Source organism: Taudactylus pleione, unplaced genomic scaffold (genome assembly GCF_031769625.1).
Source record: "Taudactylus pleione unplaced genomic scaffold, aTauple2 ptg000032l, whole genome shotgun sequence".
NCBI classification, from domain to species: domain Eukaryota; kingdom Metazoa; phylum Chordata; class Amphibia; order Anura; family Myobatrachidae; genus Taudactylus; species Taudactylus pleione.
The window spans coordinates 10,812,660-10,831,087 of NW_028284434.1; the positions used below are offsets into that span (position 1 = coordinate 10,812,660).

The 18,428-nt window shown below is 45.4% G+C and overlaps 1 protein-coding gene across 1 annotated transcript; it reads left to right on the top strand.

Annotated features, from left to right (window-relative positions):
• Positions 1 to 767: 767 nt before the first annotated feature.
• Positions 768 to 18,176, top strand: BRI3 (brain protein I3). Its single transcript, XM_088451968.1, has 3 exons — positions 768 to 1,156; positions 6,162 to 6,267; positions 17,693 to 18,176. Exons 1-3 carry the CDS (start codon positions 991 to 993, stop codon positions 17,823 to 17,825), a joined length of 405 nt encoding a protein of 134 aa, XP_088308094.1. The 5' UTR covers positions 768 to 990; the 3' UTR covers positions 17,826 to 18,176.
• The last annotated feature ends 252 nt before the right edge of the window (positions 18,177 to 18,428 follow it).

Below are 18,428 nucleotides of genomic sequence, written 5' to 3' on the forward strand. Positions count from 1 at the left end.
GCCCAGCACAGGACAGCCCCAGCCTCTCCTGCACAGTGTGGATGATGCGCACGTGACCATCTTACATTCACCGCTGCTCTATGCCGAGCAGCGAGTGACAGTGACCCCCATGCGGCCCCAAAGATGGGACAGTGACAGAAAAGCGGGATGGTTGGGAGGTATTATGTATGTATGTGTGCCAAACTATGCAACTGATTGGGACTCATTTACAGTTGGATGTAAATTAATTCAGGCGGAGACGTAGATGCTCACATATGTGCTGTGTGCATGGCTGTTGCTTTAAATTCACAATCCTCATGAAATGCTTTTATCAAAAGTAGGTATGGGCTACCGCTGGGGCACAATGGGCACAGAGGATTGAGGGGGTCCATATTGCCTGTTTTGAGGTTTTTTTTTTTTTTAAGGTGGGGAAAGAGTCCACCCCACATCAGTATCTTCACCATGTATATTATGGCGCAAACATCCAGCATTTATTTTAGTTATACAGTGCCAGCGTACTCAGCAGTGCTTTACATCTGAGAGCAAAGCGACCATCCAGCATTAATACTCCACATATATACCCAATAGTAAATGGAAGGAAGTGTTCTGCATTAGGAGTACAGTTGCGTCCAATTCCTGTGTACAGTATACATCCCGCCCATCACCCTGATGCCAGACTAGCAGCCAGTAATCCCTTCTGTCATATTATATTTGGTTCCTCCCCCCTCACCCCACCAGCAGCAGCATCAGGTGCCATCGATGCGCCGGTCCCTTTAAGAAGCGCTTCCTGCTGCCGGCCAGCCAGGCAGAGTCACGCAGCAGCAGCAGGGGACGGTCACATGACCCGAGTCTTGTGACTGCTGCTCTCACTCCTCGCACACTAGGAGGAGGGAGTGTGAGTGAGCTTAGAGGAGCTGACAGCGGGATCATCCGGGAGCCAGGCTCCTGCCAACCTGTGCACACCCTACCGATCACCCAGTGCTTCTCCCTCCGCTCTCACTGGGAGTCAGAATGGACAGCAAGCCCCTACTGCAGGAGCGACCACCAGCCTACACTCCGGCGGCCCCGGGGGGCTACGAGTACGGGCAGCAGGGCTATGGAACTATACCGGGAGCACCCCAGACTGCAGCTCAGGCCGTGTACCAACCTCCTGCCTACCCTTATCCCACAGGCACCGGTGTGTATCTACCATCTAACTAGCCCAGCCTGACTTCTGACTTGTTGTGTATATAACACATCTTATTAGCTAGAAGAACACTTTGTCTAAACAGTCTTACTGTATGTATGTGCACTCATAATATGTGTGTGTGTGTATATGTATGTATATGTGTGTATATATATATATATATATATATATATATATATATATAATTATTTTTTTTTTTATTGCAACACCTAGTGATTTTGGGGGGAATTCAATTAGACCTGTTAGCTGAATGGGTGCTAATTGATCGCTGGCCTGTGTGCAATTAGCCTTGCTTATTGGATATTTCTTTTCAGGTCTCCGATAACTGTGCAGTTAATGGGTGTAAAGACCCAATTAACGTGTAGGTCTGCGAACTTCTCGTGGAGTTAACTGCACTTAACACCCATTAAAAAGGGGCTCGGGTGAAAAAGGGAGGTAGCCTCAGGTGATAAAACCTGAGGCTACCTCCCTTTTTCATCCCCGTTAACAGTCAGGTCTTCATTCCAACCATCCAGATTGGACAGATGTCTGACAGGTAATTGTATAATAGTCGTTCAGTGTAGGCACCCTCCATCATCCCTGAACATGGCCAATCCGTCGTCGTTATCAGCAGGTTGACCGGCATGTTCAGGCGATGATTGATGTCGGAAACTACCAGCGGGAGCGCGCATCGCTGGTTGTTTTTGACATTTTCATGCACTATTAATGAGCGATTGCACAATTATAATGTTGTAATCGTGCAATTGCTTATTAATATCTGCTAGTGAATACTCAGCATTAGACCCTTCACTTAATACTAGACTTTGGTGTCATGTGTCTTTGGTTTTATTCTTTAAAAAAAATAAATAACATTACGCATGGTACCAACAATGGTGGCCTTAATTTGTGCATAGAACTTCAAGGTATAATTGGCTCCCTTTTGTTATGTTGGCCCTATTTCCCCAAGCTGGGCAAAGGAGACTAATCTTAAAATTTGAAACAACTTTTTTTTATCCTTGGCAACCAGATTGCAATCACATTTTTGCCAACAAAGCAGACACTCAAACTGTAATAACTGTGGCATGTGACCTGCCAGCGCCTATAATGGTTGTCAGATGATGCCTTATCAACAGCTCTGTTCAATCATCTCTTATCTGACAACTCCACAGGGCGCTTTTTTTTTTTCTTCCCAACATTCTGCAGGCTATCTTGGGTACGGGATGCTAGAGCTCGGGATCCCGGCGGTCAGAATCCTAACGCAGGCATCCCGACCAGGTTACAATCTCGACGGCTCTAGGTAAGTAACCCTAACTCCTAACCCTCCCCCTTCTATGCCTAACCTTCCCCCTAACCCTGCTACTTAACGCTATTCTGATAAGTATCGGCATTCCGGAGTCAGCATTCTGAACGCCGGAATCCCCGCTGTCTGGATACTAAACGTATCCCACCAGCAGCAGCAGTGGGTATGTCCCAAAAATAGGAGGCCCTGGGCTTGGGACCTAATGGATTACATTAGTTGCTGTTGAGCGTGTACTTGTCATTAAAAATAATGTAATGCCAACTATTTGCATGTGACTAATTTTGAATTCTGTTTCAGTCTTCATTAGCTTGTATTAGGAAGCATTACAAGCAGTTATTGTCCCACTGGCTGCCTCTTTGTATAGGGGACTGTAAGAGGCAGCACCTACCTGTGAAGGCTCTTTTAGAGCCAATTAGTAATTTCCTGGGTAAATCCTTTTGATTTCCAATGTGCGGTATTTGTGTCATGGCTTTGTCTGCTATCGCACGGTAATTATAGATCCATACATTCCCATCAAGGATGGCAGACGGGTCATGATTGGCTGTGTAGTGCCCTGAAAGATTGTATGCAGATGGACTAAACAAGGGATTTTGCTTTATAAAGGCAAATTAGCACCTACTTTCTTTCAAACTATTCTAAACATGACGAGGGTTGGCAAAAATCCTAGAAGCCACTCCTACTGTAATTCATTATTTATTTCTTTTCTTCTGACTTGCATTTTGTGTAGTCTATTGCTTATGACTTGTAGCAAGGCTCTGCTAGCTATTTTTTTTATTTATTTTTTAAAGCTATATGGCATAATATAAGACTGTATGTAGATGCCCTTATCTTTTCTTGATATTGTCTAAACATAGGGCCTGATTCAGAGCCGTTCGCTATTTGCGGTCGTTCGTTCAAAAACAAGGGGTGGCTATTCAAATGATCCGTTCGCAAATTGCAGTCTGTTCACACCTCTAAGTCTGAACGAGCGAGCAAAACATACGCTCGTTTATTTGTTAAAAACGCCCCCTGGCCGCTCGCACCGTACGTCATGTCCGCTATTTTTTAGATTAATCGAGTACATCGACCAGCGTATGAACTGCTCGCTATTGTGGTTGGTTTTTGCTACCACAATCTTGCGAGCAGTTCTGGCTATAAAATAACCCAGTGACGTGGTCAATGACTCTGCTGTATTAATTATGCACACCCATAAAACGCCCGTTTTGACCTTTAAGCACGCCTGCGTTCGGATCTCCACTCCCCATTTTCAAGCACCTTCCCCTGTTACCACCCACATACGCCTCATTCTGTCACTCAAAATAGCAGGCATTCGCTATATTGCGAGCACATGAATTTCGGCCGCACTGACTGGTTCGCGCATGCGTATAACGATCCGTACGCATGCGCAGATGTGCGAACATCGCTCGGAACGAGCGTACTGCCGCTAGCGAGTGGCTCTGAATGAGGGCCATAGGCCTTAAGAAAATGTAGTGCGTTAAATAAACCATCTGTCAGCATGCAGTTGGCTATCACAGGTTCATTCCATTGAATGCCAATCAGAGTGGTTAGTTTTCTGTAGAAACCGAATACCCCCAGGAAATTGCAACAGTAACAGGGAGTATGAAACCTTTTTATTCATAGTCCCATACAGTGCAATTGAACTTTCACTTTTTGAGTAGGTCTCTTAAGGTGGGTACACGTTAGACAATGTCACCCAATCCGGCGGATTGGGCCAACATATCGTAGACATCGGCGAGTGTGTACGCCCTATGTTGTCCCATGCCAACTCCCGCAGGGTCGTTCAACGCACCAACAGATTTGTCGTACATGCTGCTCAATCGGTCAATGTGATGAACGACCCCATGTATTTGGATGTGGCTGGCGAATGACATATTGTGCAGTCGTTCACCAGATCATGCGTTGTGTACTGGCCGCCCGATATATAGTCTGTGGCATCGTGGGTCGGCTGTTTACACAGGTCGTCTAATGTGTACCCAGCTTTACCTAGCAGTAGTATCTGTGCTTTCCTATCAAGAATTTGCTATAATTATGATCTGGGTATTTGTGAAATACTAAAAGATAATTGTGTCTGTAGGTCACTAGTATTGTTTCCTGAACAATAATTCTAGATATATAGATAGATATTTAGCTTGTTTAGTTAAATGGCAGCACCTATGTAATTTCCACATGACCCTGCACATAAGAGGCAGTGTTATAAGCAAGTGTGTGTGTGGTTACATTGGTGTTTGTTGCATAATGGGCACAGAAGTATGTAGGCTGTGTTTTTAATAATTTTATGTTTTTTCCATTCTAATGGATTTTTATCTGAAATTGATGTTCTTTTAATAGCATATTAGAGTTAGTAATACTGTCGTGCATTACATTTTCAAACCTTTTTTTAACAATATTGCGTGCAAACTGTTTGCACTGTTAATATTTAACTTCCTACCTGTGTTTGCTGATAACTACATGGAAGTGTTTACAGCAGTACATGGGTTTTCAAATATTAGTTATTTGTTAGAAAGCAGATGTTATGCAAAGTGGGCTTATGTCACGGACTATCCTCTTGACCTATCGGCATATTCCTCATCAACCATGTCCATTCTTCAAGGCAGTTGCTGTCTGTGTATGTGGAATAAGTAATGCCTTGAACAGACTAATTTAGTTAATGAATAATTAGATAAGGTGTGTGTGTGTATATTAATATATATATATATATATATATATATATATATATATATATATATATATATATATATATAGAGAGACTGGTTGATGGACAAGTGACCATACTCTAATTAAAATAACCACTAGGATCCTGGCAATTAAATACTATTTTTGTAAACTTATGAGTTGGATTCTACTAACGTTTAAAGGACAAAGGAAGCAGATGAAAAGGCAGGATTGCATGCGGATTAGCATGAAAGTTATTTAGTCAGAAGTTCCTGGAGTTCTGGTGAAAGTTATCACCTGACATGTGGCTGGGAGGAATCTAGTCAGGTGAGGAACTGGTGTTTAGGCAGTGCTGATTACTTCCAATGCTGTCAATGGACATCATCGCCAGCTTGTTATAAGTCGAGGGAAGGTGTTTGTTTTATTTTTACTTATACTTTTAAGTACTTCCTATTCCCTGAACGCTGTTTTGGATGACTACTTTCTAATAAAATCAATGCAAGTGGATCTTTACCAAACAAGTTATTTGTAAAATAAAATATTAGACCCAAAACCATATCGAATAGGTTTGTTCTGATTACCCTCTTGCCAGCACCCTACACCATTGTACGTTTAAGGTTACAGTGGATGCCTGGAAGAGTTATATCGGTCTTGTCCCTCTGGTTTTAGTAATCTGGATCCTTTTTAGTTATCAGAATTGGACTTCTATAATGGTCTTATAGCAATTGGCACCAAAAAGATTTAAGGCGTGATTTGTATAGACTTAACAATAGTAGTCCCGGTTGCCCCAATTTTAAAGTGGATTAAATGTATGCAGCCGTATGGCAAGTTCAGCATATGTCAGACTTCTGTGATTTTGAAAGCCGGTTACTGCTAAAGACTTGTGGCTTCATATAGGTGGGTGTACATGCGATAGTTGGCGGGTGTAATGTAACAAGTTCACTTTTAAGTGTACCTGTCACAACAGTACTTATACTTGTGTTTCTATCTAACTTCATGTAATAAACGTGTGGATTTTCTGATTAGATTAACATTGATTTTTTTTTTTTTTCCTTTTCATTCCAGGATACATTTCATCGCCACAGACTGCCTACCCAAGCACTTACACGATTATCCAGCAGCCAGCAGCAGTGACTTCTGTGGTAGTGGTTGGAGGGTGCCCGGCTTGCAGGTAATTTTTTTTTTTTTTTTTATTTTATGTGGGTTTTTTTTTTTTTTCAAATTAAAATTGCTGAATCGTTGTGTAGTGGTATTGTGTTTTTTTTTTTTTTTTTTTTGGTGTGTGTTTTTGGGTTTCTTTATTTCCTTCCTTTTTCTCTGATTGTTACATTATCAAGAATCTTATTCTACTCACTTAGAGAATGTCAGACTGTAGCTATAGTACAATGCACAATAGAAAGAATAGAGGCGAAACTCGTCTGTGTGGGGTATTACTCATATGCAGAACATTTAATAGGTTAGGTGCAAATCTATCTATGAGGAAGGAAATAAATGGGCTGTAACCTAGGTCACTGGTTCCCCTTTCATAAACACAGGTGGGTTAACCACTGTTTTCACTACTAGATGCCCGTGGTACATTCATGGGTGCTCAGGATGAGATTCAAAAACAAAGATTAAATCTTCCTTGTTGGTGAAGCCTAAAGCTGGCCACACACTAGACCAGTGTTGGCTAACCTTGACACTCCAGCTGTTGTGGAACTATATATCCCAGCATGCCCTGCCACAGTTTTAGCATGCCCTAATAGCAAAACTTTAGCAGTGCATGCTGGGTTATGTAGTTCCATAACAGCTGGAGTGTCAAGGTTAGCCAACACTGCACTAGACCAACTTGCATCCAACCAGCCAACTTGTTGATTGGCTGGAATTAAAATCTGGTAACGTATGGGATTAAAAGATGATCAGCAATTTGCTCCTAAATGCCAGAAAACAGGTGAAAATGGTGTCAGACAAGTTCTAAACAAATTGTTTAGATCAAACATTTAACAAACTTGTCTGAACGTCCATTTTACTCTGTTTTCTGGCATTTAGGAGCAAATTGCTGATCATCTTTTAATCCCATATGTTACCAGATTTTCACTCCAACCTAACAACTAGTTGACTGGTTGGACAGATCTTTAGATGTGTAGCCAGCTTAAGGACAGATTGTCTAGGTGATATTTAGGCCGCCTGTAGAATGTAGATTCTGGTTTAGTTTTGCATATGTAGTAAAGCTGGTGTACAGTGATGGCTAGGGACATATCTATAAAAGTATTGTAATTGCGAACACCCACGTCACTGTTTTCAGTATAAGTAACATGTAGAAATGGTCTCAAACAGAAACTGACATCTGTGGCAACATAACTTTCTACTTCAGGGTCCATAGGGGGTCCACAGGGTTGACCTTGGGGTATAGCTGGATCTGGATCCATGGGCACCACGCAGTTAAAGCTTTGCTGCTCCCAGGATGCACTTGGGTCCGTCCTCCTCTATACCCCGCCCCAGCCACAGGCACCTTAGTTTTAGTTGGTGCCCGGCCGGAGTCGGGTCACCCTGCGCAGTGGGGCTGCATAAGCAGCCCCTAAGCTTTATTCTTTATTTAAAAAAAAAAAAAAAAAAGAAGATGATTTTATTTTTACTGTCTTCAGAGCGGCAGCATCAGACTGTCCATCTGGACGTCTACGCTGCCGCTCCAACAGCCCCGCTGGCGCTGCAACGTCGGTACTGATCCGGGGATCGCAGCGGGACCCCGGAGTCAGTACTAGCGTGGCTCCGGGACCTCCCAAGGACTGCTGCTGGACTGAAGGGGCCAGGTAAGCCGGCGGCGCTAGTAGCGGCGGCGGGCTCCCCCTCTTCAGGCATACCCCGCGTGTCCGCTGGCCCTCGGGGTGTAAGTACCGGCGGGGAACCGGCTTCCCCCGGGGTTTAGTACTAGCAGGGGAGGCAGCCTTCCCTGCTTCAGCGCTCCTCCCCTCAGCCCAGCGCGCCTTCTCTCATGTGTGCTGGCGTCGCTGGGCTGTTCTCACTCGGCCACTCCTCCTCAGAGCTCTCCGGCGGCCATCTTCCTCAGGCAGCATAGCAGAGCTCCCAGGCAGGCTTCCTGTGGACCAGTCCCCCTGCGTACCTCTCCCCCTGCAAAGGACAGTGTTCGCAGCGCTATAGCCCTCCCAGACACTGAATCTGGGAGGTTGATTGTAGCGGAAGGTGCAGTGAGTATAACTTCTCTGCATGGTATGTGACTTTTTGCTAGTGCTGCTGTCTGTGCTTATTTTCTACTTACTGTCAGCTTTTTACCTATCCCTTTCCTTCTCCTACGGCCCGCAGGTGCGTGGGGGAGGGGTGTTCTTTCTGTGTACCTCACTTATATAAATCTACGTATTTGTGAGGTCCGTCACATACTGCGGTGTGCTCCTCAGTACCATATTGTGGGCTGTTTGGGTTGCATACTTGGGAGAGTGTGGGTGTTATACGCCTTACCTCGTTTCGGTGAGACACTTTTTTTTGCAAAAAAGTTTGTGTCATGTCTGATGAGGGGAATGAGCGCTCCGAGGCTCCTGTGTTGTTTTCCTGCCGACGCTGTTCGGCAGGGGTTGACGGGGCAGATTTGTCTCAGGACGGTCTGTGCGGGCGGTGCCAGTTGGTACCTGGACCCTCTAAACCCCCGGTGGTGCAGGATCCTCCGTGGGCAATGTTTACGCAAGTGCTGGCGTCAATCGCGGACTGACTTGCGGTCCCGACTGCGGCCCCTTCTAGGGCGTTGCCCCAGCCTACCATGCCCCGTTCCCCGGGTGTGACTCGTCTGGTGCAGTCTCCTCCCGGGTCTCAGACTGTGGGTCCTTATGCGGGTTTGCCGGTATACGTGCAAACCCCCACGGTGCCGCAGCAGTCGATGGTACCTTTTCAGGGGTATCCTCTGAGGTACTGCTTCATCATCTCCACTTGACGGTCGCTTGCCTGCAAGCGCACGGGTGGCTGATAAATTGGAAAAAGTCCTCCCTGATTCCATCTCAGCGGATGGTTCATTTGGGAGCCCTGCTGGATTCTCGGCAGCAAAGGATCTTCCTGACCCCGGAGAAGGTCTCCTCCCTGCAGCTGAGGATACACAGTTGCCTGAGCAGTTGCCGCCTGTCGGTCCATTCGGCTATGAGGGTTTTGGGCTCCATGGTGTCAACATTCGACATGGTGGAATTTGCCCAGTTCCATTCCCAGCCTCTGCAGGGGCTGATTCTATCGGAATGGAACGGGTTACCTCACCGGATCCGCTCTCAGTTGCTGGTGTTGTCCCCGGAGGTTCGGCAGTCTTTGGCTTGGTGGCTTCAGACAGCTCATCTGGTCGAGGGGCGTCCCTTTTGGATCCCGGCTGGGTCCTGCTCACGACGGATGCCAGTCTTCGGGGTTGGGGGGCAGTGACCGGCTCGTTGTCACTTCAGGGTCGTTGGTCTGCGGAAGAAGCTCTTCTTCCCATCAACATTCTGGAACTGCGGGCGGTTTATCGGGCCCTGCAGTCGTCCGGTCCCGCTCTTTACGGACGGGCGGTTCAGGTGCAGTCCGACAACGCCACCACGGTGGCGTATATCAACCACCAAGGAGGAACTCGAAGTCGGGCAGCAATGTCGGAGGTGTCTCGCATCCTTGCTTGGGCGGAGTGTCACATTCCAGCGATCTCGGCAGTCTTCATTCCCGGAGTCCTCAATTGGGAGGCGGACTTCCTCAGCCGTCACGACATGCATCCCGGGGAATGGTCGCTTCACCCAGAGTTGTTTCAGCTACTCGTGGACAGGTGGGGGCTGCCGGAGCTGGACTTGATGGCCTCCCGTCACAATCACAAGTTGCCCGTTTACGGGTCAAGGACAAGAGACGCAGGCGCCAGTCTGGTAGACGCGCTGTCGGTGAAATGGACGTTTCACCTGGCGTATCTGTTTCCTCCGATTTCCTTACTTCCTCTGGTTCTGCGGAAATTCAAGCAGGCTGGCGGCACGATCGTGCTGGTTGCTCCGGCGTGGCCCAGACGTCCTTGGTACTCCGATCTGAGGTGTCTCTCCATCGACGCTCCGTACCTTCTTCCTCAGCGTCGGGACCTGTTGTCTCAAGGGCCCTGCCTTTACCCGGATCTGGGTCGGCTGTCTTTGACGGCGTGGCTCTTGAGACAGCCGTCTTGAGGTCTAGGGGTTTCTGCAGTTCAGTCATTGGTACCATGCTTAGGGCACGCAAGCCTGCCTCCGCATGGATTTACCACAGGGTGTGGCGCACTTACTTTCAGTGGTGTGAATCCAGAAACTATGATCCTCAGGTGTTCCGGGTTTACAGAATCTTGGAGTTCCTTCAATCAGGTTTGGACCTCGGCTTACGCCTGGCCTCTCTGAAGGTTCATGTGTCTGCATTGTCCGTGTGGTTTCAGCGTCCGATTGCTACACTACCGGATGTTCACACCTTTTTCCAGGGTGTTCTCAGGATACAGCCTCCCTTCGTGCCTCCTGTGGCTCCTTGGGACTTGGCGGTGGTGCTACGGGTCTTGCAGGGTCATCCTTTTGAGCCTCTTGAGGTGGTGGACCTCAAGTGGCTGACGTTCAAGACCGTTTTTCTCCTAGCAATTGCTTCTGCCAGGAGGGTGTCAGAGTTGGGGGCGCTTTCCTGTTGCCCTCCTTTTCTGATTTTTCATCAGGACAGAGCGGTGCTCCGCACTCGTCCTGAGTTTTTGCCCAAAGTGGTCTCGAAGTTCCATATTAATCAGGAACTTGTTGTGCCAGCTTTTCAGTCGCCTGATCTTTCAGCTGGTGAGGCTTCCTTAGATGTAGTCCGGGCACTTAGAATCTATGTGGATCGGACTGCTTCGGTTAGGAAGTCTGATTCTTTGTTTGTCCTCCTTCGGTTTTCACAAGAGGGGTTGGCCTGCCAACAAGCAAACGTTAGCCCGTTGGCCTCGTTCCGTTATTTGTGAGGCTTATGCACAGGAGGGTTTACCTGTGCCAGCCTCTGTTAAGGCTCATTCCACTCGTTCTGTGGGTCCCTCTTGGGCTGCTAGACGTGGCGCCTCCGCTGTTCAGCTGTGTAAGGGGGCCACTTGGTCTTCAATTGAAACGTTTTTGAGGTTCTATGCGTTTGACACCTTCTCCTCTCAGGATGCATCCTTCGGGCGCCGGGTACTCCTTTCAGCACAGGAGCGTCCCCGCCCTTAGTTGAACTGCTTTGGGACATCCCCAAGGTCAACCCTGTGGACCCCCTATGGACCCTGAAGTAGAAAACAAGAGATATGGTAAGAACTTACCTTTGTTATCTCTGTTTCTACGAAGTCCATAGGGTCCACAGGGCGCCCGCCCTGACGCACCTGGCTTCAAATGGGCTGTGTGGCTGGTCACCGGTTTTCCGTCTCCCATTTCTGTGAGTATGGTTTCTTGTGTTCCAGTCTTCCTTCTCTCTGTTTAGTCTCGTCCTCCGGCCTTAGCTGCTTACCAACTGAGGTGCCTGTGGCCGGGGTGGGGTATAGAGGAGGACGGACCCAAGTGCATCCTGGGAGCAGCAAAGCTTTAACTGCGTGGTGCCCATGGATCCAGATCCAACTATACCCCAAGGTCAACCCTGTGGACCCTATGGACTTCGTAGAAACAGAGATAACAAGGGTAAGTTCTTACCATATCTCTTGTTTTAGTAGGGATTGGACAAAAAATTAGAGGTTGTTGTTTTTTTTGTTTTTGTTTTTTTTGATTAATACAAAACATTACTGCAGGGTCAAAGTTCTGGACTACTTTCTTCTGCAAGAAGATTGCTAGTGAAATTGCCCTACATCTTCTGTTTCCAAATATGTATTCTTGGTGGACATCCCTGTGACTGCATGTCCATTATTTATGCGGAAGAAGCTGTAAGATATCTCTTGAAACAGTGTTGCATGGACATTGTGGCTTTTTTTGGTAAAACTTGGCTGTAAACTAAAAAAATTTCGGTTTACCTGGTGAATATAGAGTAGAATGCAGGACAATGAAACATTTAATTTTGTCCAATCCCTTTCTTAGGCCGGGTAGAATCTACAACGAAGGGCAATCTGAATTTCCTTTGTCCCGGACCATCCGTGATTTCCCGTACACACTCGTTCCGTCCTTCATTAAACTGCACCATTTTGTACACAATACCTTCTATTTGGTTGTGCAGCACGGCCAACCAAAAGATATTGTGTATGACTTGCAGGAGCGTCCAATTATGCATACACACTGCACGGTTTGTCGTTCCAATTTGCCTAGAAACAACAAATCATGCAGATATCGTTGCAGTGTGTACCCTGTCTAAATCTCTTCCTCTCCACATTAAGCAGTTAAGGAACCCCCATATGCTACTTTTCAGTTTCTCTAGCACACTGCACTCCCAGTCCTGCTGCCCTTATTTCTCTGCCATATCCACCTGGATCACACAAGCCTTTTCCAGTTCTTTAATTTTTACCGTGTCATCCGAGCACCCAAACTGTCCCCAAAACACTGAGTCTCTCCCTTCTAAATTCCATGACCCTAGTTTTAACTTTCAGCTTCTCATCTCTGACAGTGGCACTTGTCCAATTGCCTGGCATTGACATCTGCATAGTGGGGTTTGGGCACTTTTACTGATAGGTTCCGTACAGTGGGATCTTGGGACAATGGCTGCTGGCGATGTGACTCGCAATGGGGTCTGCAAAGTGTGAGGACTGTGCAATGGGTTTTGTCCAATGTGTTTGCTGTTACCCATAACTGACACGATTAAAATGTAATTTAAAATATTGGAAAAAAGGATGAAGCTAGCACAGAGATGTTAATCCATGCACTTTCGCTCTTCTATATAGATAAAAATAAACTAGTGCATATATGGGGGTGGCAGACTGAGCTTACTTTGGTGCAGAGTACCCTGTTTATGGACTTCCCGATTGTTTGTTTGGGTTTTGCTTCTTGTCAGCAACCTACTTATGCCACTTTGCCAAGACAGCCACTTGCTGACCAATTATAGTCAGCCATTCACCAGTGTGGTGTCTCTAGTTGTAGGCAAATGTAGGTCACTGAAACCCCCTTGCATGTGGCTGGTGTGTGTAACAAGTGAAACCTCTCCTTACTGCTGGCACCTTCTGATCTCAAACTTTTTAATCATGACTGCAGAGTAGCAGGCAGTGTGTTGGCATGGGTGCTGGGTTCAACAGAAGACTTCAGTGGAATGTGTTGCATCCTACAAGTTGTATGTCATAAGGTTAAAAGCTTACATTTAGGATGTTGAGTGAGAGATATATATATATATATATATATATATATATATATATATATATATATATATATATATAATTATTATATTATATTCTCTATCTATCCATGCATTCTCACTCCTGATGCTGGCAGGGGGTAACACAGTCCACTAAACTGTTAATCCTCCCAGGCTGGTTCCCTTGTCTATGACTTGAATCTGTGTGAAGCATCCCTTTTTTCTAGCCCAGAGGTTTCAAAACTAACGGTCAAGGTTTTAAGGATATCCACGGTTGAGCACAGATGGTTAAATCAGATTGTCTGAGATGCTAATTAAGTCACCTGTGCCTGAGCATGTCTATCCATAAAACCTGGACCGTTTGGGTGCCTTGAGGACCAAGTTTAGGAACCTCTGGTCTAGTCTGTATTCTACCATGTTCACAAGGTAAGTGGGTCTGTCTTTTACCTGAGGTGCCAACATATTCGCTCAGACTCCCAGTAGCCCACCAGGCAAGGGAATATTTTGTTAAATGTTAAACTTTTTTTTTATTTTATTTTTTCATTTTTCTTAATGCATAGCACATATGGGCACATTTTAATAAAACATCCTTCTGAAGTATTTTTGTAGCGGGTGGAAGAGGGATAGGTTGCACCCATATCCATCATTTACTAAATTGTGGTGGCTCGTGGACCTTCCAATTAAAACATGGCATGGGATTTAAATGGTAAAAATAAAGGTCTTCCCCCTGCTTAGGGAGGAGTAATAAAACTGCATGGGGCTAGTGGTTGGCCTCCAGTCATGCAAATTTGGTGGCAGAACTATTCAGTGCCACCTCTTGGATTCTACTCATACCTTGGGTAACCTGTGGTGGCCTCGCCTTTGTGGCCCAACAAGTCCTGGCAAATTAATCCAAAGGCTTATTACAGGTAAACATCAGCTGGTACCAGGGAAACAAAATGGAAATCTGAGAGAGGGCGACAAGTACTTTATAAACATTATCCCAAAGACAGAGTACCCCTGTAGACTGGTTTGTATTGTAACAAATGGTATACCATGATAGGGTTACAAGGGTGTGGTATAAGAGATAGACAGTAATTAGTTAGACAATGTCTAGATAGACACCAGATGTTAGACAGGGAAAACAGTTAGACACAAACAAAAGTCAGACACATTAAAGCTAGATATGTAAAAAGTTTGACGGGTACAAAAGGTCGACAGGGTCAAAAGTTCAACATGAAAATTACAACAATTTATTTTTTAGCACTAATCTTCACCCTAACCCTCCCCTTGGTGCCTAACCCTAACCCTCCTTCCTGGTCCCTAACAGTCTGGGTAAGTGCCTAATGCTGGCCACAGACATAGCAATGTGTGCACGATGTCAGATCGTGAACACAGATTTCCCTTAAACTCTCCTTGGCAGCTCTGCACACGATTTGGTGTTTGCAGTGTCCAATCTTCAAACGATCTATCGTGCAGCCAGACGTTTCTCCAGTGCATTTGTATTCCAGATTGGCAGATCTGCCCTACAGCACGGCAGATCTGAAGATGCAATGTACGACCAGCGTGGACACGCATCTGATCGTGAGTGGGGACTCACGGGTTTTCTCCCGATTTGGCCTTATTTTACACTATCTGTCGTTGCAATGTGTCGGAATCGTCCAGATCGGGTAAAATATCGCTGTGTGTGGCCAGCTTAACCCTCCAGTAAGTGCTTAACCCTAATCCTAAAAAAAACAAAACAAAAGTCGACCATTTTTGTGTCCAACTTTTGTAGGTGTTGAACTTTTTACATGTTACCTGTAGTGTGTCTGACTTTTGTCTGTGACGAACTTTTATCCTTGTCTAACATCTGGTGTCTATCTAGACATTGTCTAACTAGTTCGCGTCTGTCTATAGTCCGGAACCCTGTTTACTGTGGTATTTCTTCATTTTAATTTAATCTGAATTATTAAGACTGTAACACTGACACCATACAACAAATGAGATAAAAAAGAAACTTGTCAGTGACCGTGTGATAAAACAAAACGTTTGGGATGTGAGGAAGAGATGTTTCCCTTTTTATCATGTGACTATTACAGTAGGCAGATCACATGCACCGGCTGCTGTAATCAGCATTTGGCAATCACTACACTCAGATGTATTAAATACAGAATACATGGTGGCTATGGTCAGACTATCTGTTTAACAGCAACACTTAGGGGCATATTCATTTGGGCACGAGTTTTAGTGAGGTAAAAAACCTTGCGCTCAATTTTGGATTACCTCGGGTATGCACGCTCCCGATAACCTCAGTAACCAATAAAACAAAGGGTATGCAGGGTTTTCTGGTCTGGAAACCCCATGGCTCATAAAAAAAATAAACCTGCCAGGGGGTCTCCGCGGCTGCCGGTGGCCTCCCCTCCATCTGGGGAGGGGGCTGCACTAATGCTCCAGGGGCTGGTGGGAGATGTAGTTCTCTCAGAGCCCATTGTGGGAGGGGGGGGGTGCGCCCGCACTGGTATACACACTGATATACTCGCTGCTGCAGGAGACTAGATTCCGACGCTGGAGGAAGAAGACAGCGCTGTGGAAGGTAAGCAAGTAAGCTGATTGGAAACTTCCATTTGCTTAATTAGTTCTATGGGGGGTGCCGCTGGGGTCCCAGTGCAAGTCACACTGATTTTTTTATTTTTCCTAAAATTTGATTTTAGGAAAAATTTGACTTTCTCTGGAGGTGTTCAAAAAAAATCCTCCTGGAGCTCAAACTAGGGAAAAAATGCACCTAATTGAATAGCAAAATTTTTTTGCTTTTCTCGCTCCCTCCCCCAATTGAATATGGCCCTTACTAGCTTCCAGCTTTATTCATAATGAATAGAATTATGGGGTTGTAGATACAGTATGTCAGAACAATTGGACCAAAATATATGTTCAATTCTATTTTTTTTTTTTTTTTTTTTCTGTTTAAATCATGCATACTTTAAATTATGGGGTTGGGTAGGAGATCCTAGCGGTCGGGATGCCACTGGTCAGAATACTGACAGCGGCATCCCAACACCCATAAGGAAATCGGGTAAGACTAAACCTAACCTCCCTCCCTAGCCCTCCCCCCTAGTGCTCAGACCGAACACTCCCCCCTAATGCCCGATACTTGCCTTCGGGATTTTGGTGCTGGGATCTCGACGCTGCCGGTATTTCGACCGTCTGCACGACTGGATGCTAACTACATCCCAAATTATGTAGTATAGCAGGAAAAGCACATAATCTGTCCAGTACAACGTCTGACTGATCCCTGTGCTGCATGTTATGATAGTAAGGGGGTACTCCTCTGTGTTGCATCACTATTACTGTGACAAAACTATGTTTTGAGTGACTAACCTGGACTAGTTAATTACATCTCATTGCTCTTGCAGCTAGCTATCTTAAGGTATTCCTGATTTTGTATCAAGGGTCAACAGCAATTGTCTGCCTGTCTTCATCTGGGACATCCTTCTCAGAAATTCTTGTATTTCATCCTACCCTGTAAATGTCCTCCATTATGTTTAATTTGTGATACCACAATGGTTTCTCTATGACCTAGAACAGAGTTCCCCTAAACGCCACCATTACAGTCCAGGTTTTAAGGATATCCATGCTTGAGCACAGGTTATTTAATTAGTACCTCAGGAGTTTTGGGATATATATATCTATCTATCTATCCATCTCTTTTTCGTTCTAATACCATAATTTGTGGCCTGATTCAGCATGGATCGCTATTCTGCTTATACGTACGCAACTGTGTTGCTAATATCAGCGGTGCTATTTAAGTGTTTGCATTGCAGACGCAGCCTGAAATAAGGACACCCACTTCCCCTTACTCACATCTGTACACTTGGCCAACATAGCGAAACCATTGGTAACATTGAGTAACATCGGGCCCAGACCTCGCTCAGTATTGGCTAACTTCTGCGCATGCTATGAGTACTCGGGAGGTATCTGGTAGCGAAGTGGATAATTTCTGCATGCCCATACAACGGCACTGACATGGCCAACTCCACTCCACTACCCCCCCCTCCCCACAAACTAAACTTCCTGTCAATCACACTGTCCGTCTGCACACGCAGTTCTGACCGCAGCATCTGTCTTGCACTGTGATGCATGCGCAGTGCAAAATCGACCGATTGCCCGCGTATTAGCAACTGCGTTCCTTGCTGAATCAGGCCCTCTGTGCAATATCCCAAATAATCATTTAAACAATGATTGCTGTGGTTATGTACAGTGGCACTTCTCATTAAATTGTCTAGCAGTGCTCCTCACAGTACCTATAGGGAAAAACAGTTGTCTTTATATATGACAATCACCAAACGACAGAGAGAGAAATGTTTTGTGTGTTTATAAAAAAACAAACATAGATATATATATATATATTTTTTTTTCTTTTGAAGTCTAATATTTGTCCTTTTTTATTTTTTTGCCAGAGTTGGTGTTCTAGAGGATGCCTTCACCTGCCTGGGTATCTTCTGCGCCATCTTCTTTTTCCCGATTGGAATTCTGTTCTGTCTGGCTCTGAGGCAACGGCGATGCCCCAACTGTGGTGCTACATTTGGTTAAGAGGATCCAGCGAGGCGACACTGTCATACACTTTTCAATCTAATTTTAAACACACAATCCTGCTCTTTAATTACATAGCATCTTTATATCCGGTGTTTGATACATTTAATATTTCTGTTCCGCATAGGGTGGGAGAGCTCTGTGCCATACACACATGGAAGTGTACGGCTTCCAGACAGCAGTGCCTTCAGAGACTGTACAAAATTCCCAGCTCTGCCCTGTCTTCATGTCCTGTATGAACAAGTCCCTGTCGCTGGTGTTCACCTATTTGTATGTACATTTGTGTCACAGCAATCTGTATGATGTATTTGGAATCAATTTTATAGTAAAACCAAAACAGCACTGTGAAAATATTAGTCTGTCGTCATTGTGCAGCTGTAAAACATGTACGTAGGATATGTGAAGGAAGACATAAGTGTTTAATGTTGTAGTACAGCACAAACTGCTGAAATGTGCTGGAAGCGATATCATTCAGTCAGATTTTTGTTTCATTCGTTTATCTTGAATTGGGCTGATGAGAGCGATGACCAACACACTGCGGAATGGATTCGCGACAGCTGAACAGATCCCGGCAGCGGCAGGCTGATAGCGCTGGAAATCCCG

Excerpts from the sequence above, each read along its gene's own strand:
- BRI3 (XM_088451968.1), top strand. The coding sequence starts at position 991 with ATGGACAGCAAGCCCCTACTGCAGGAGCGACCACCAGCCTACACTCCG. Across the intron at positions 1,157-6,161 it reads CCCTTATCCCACAGGCACCG|GATACATTTCATCGCCACAG; the intron begins GTGTGTATCTAC and ends TTTTCATTCCAG. Across the intron at positions 6,268-17,692 it reads GGAGGGTGCCCGGCTTGCAG|AGTTGGTGTTCTAGAGGATG; the intron begins GTAATTTTTTTT and ends TTTTTTTGCCAG.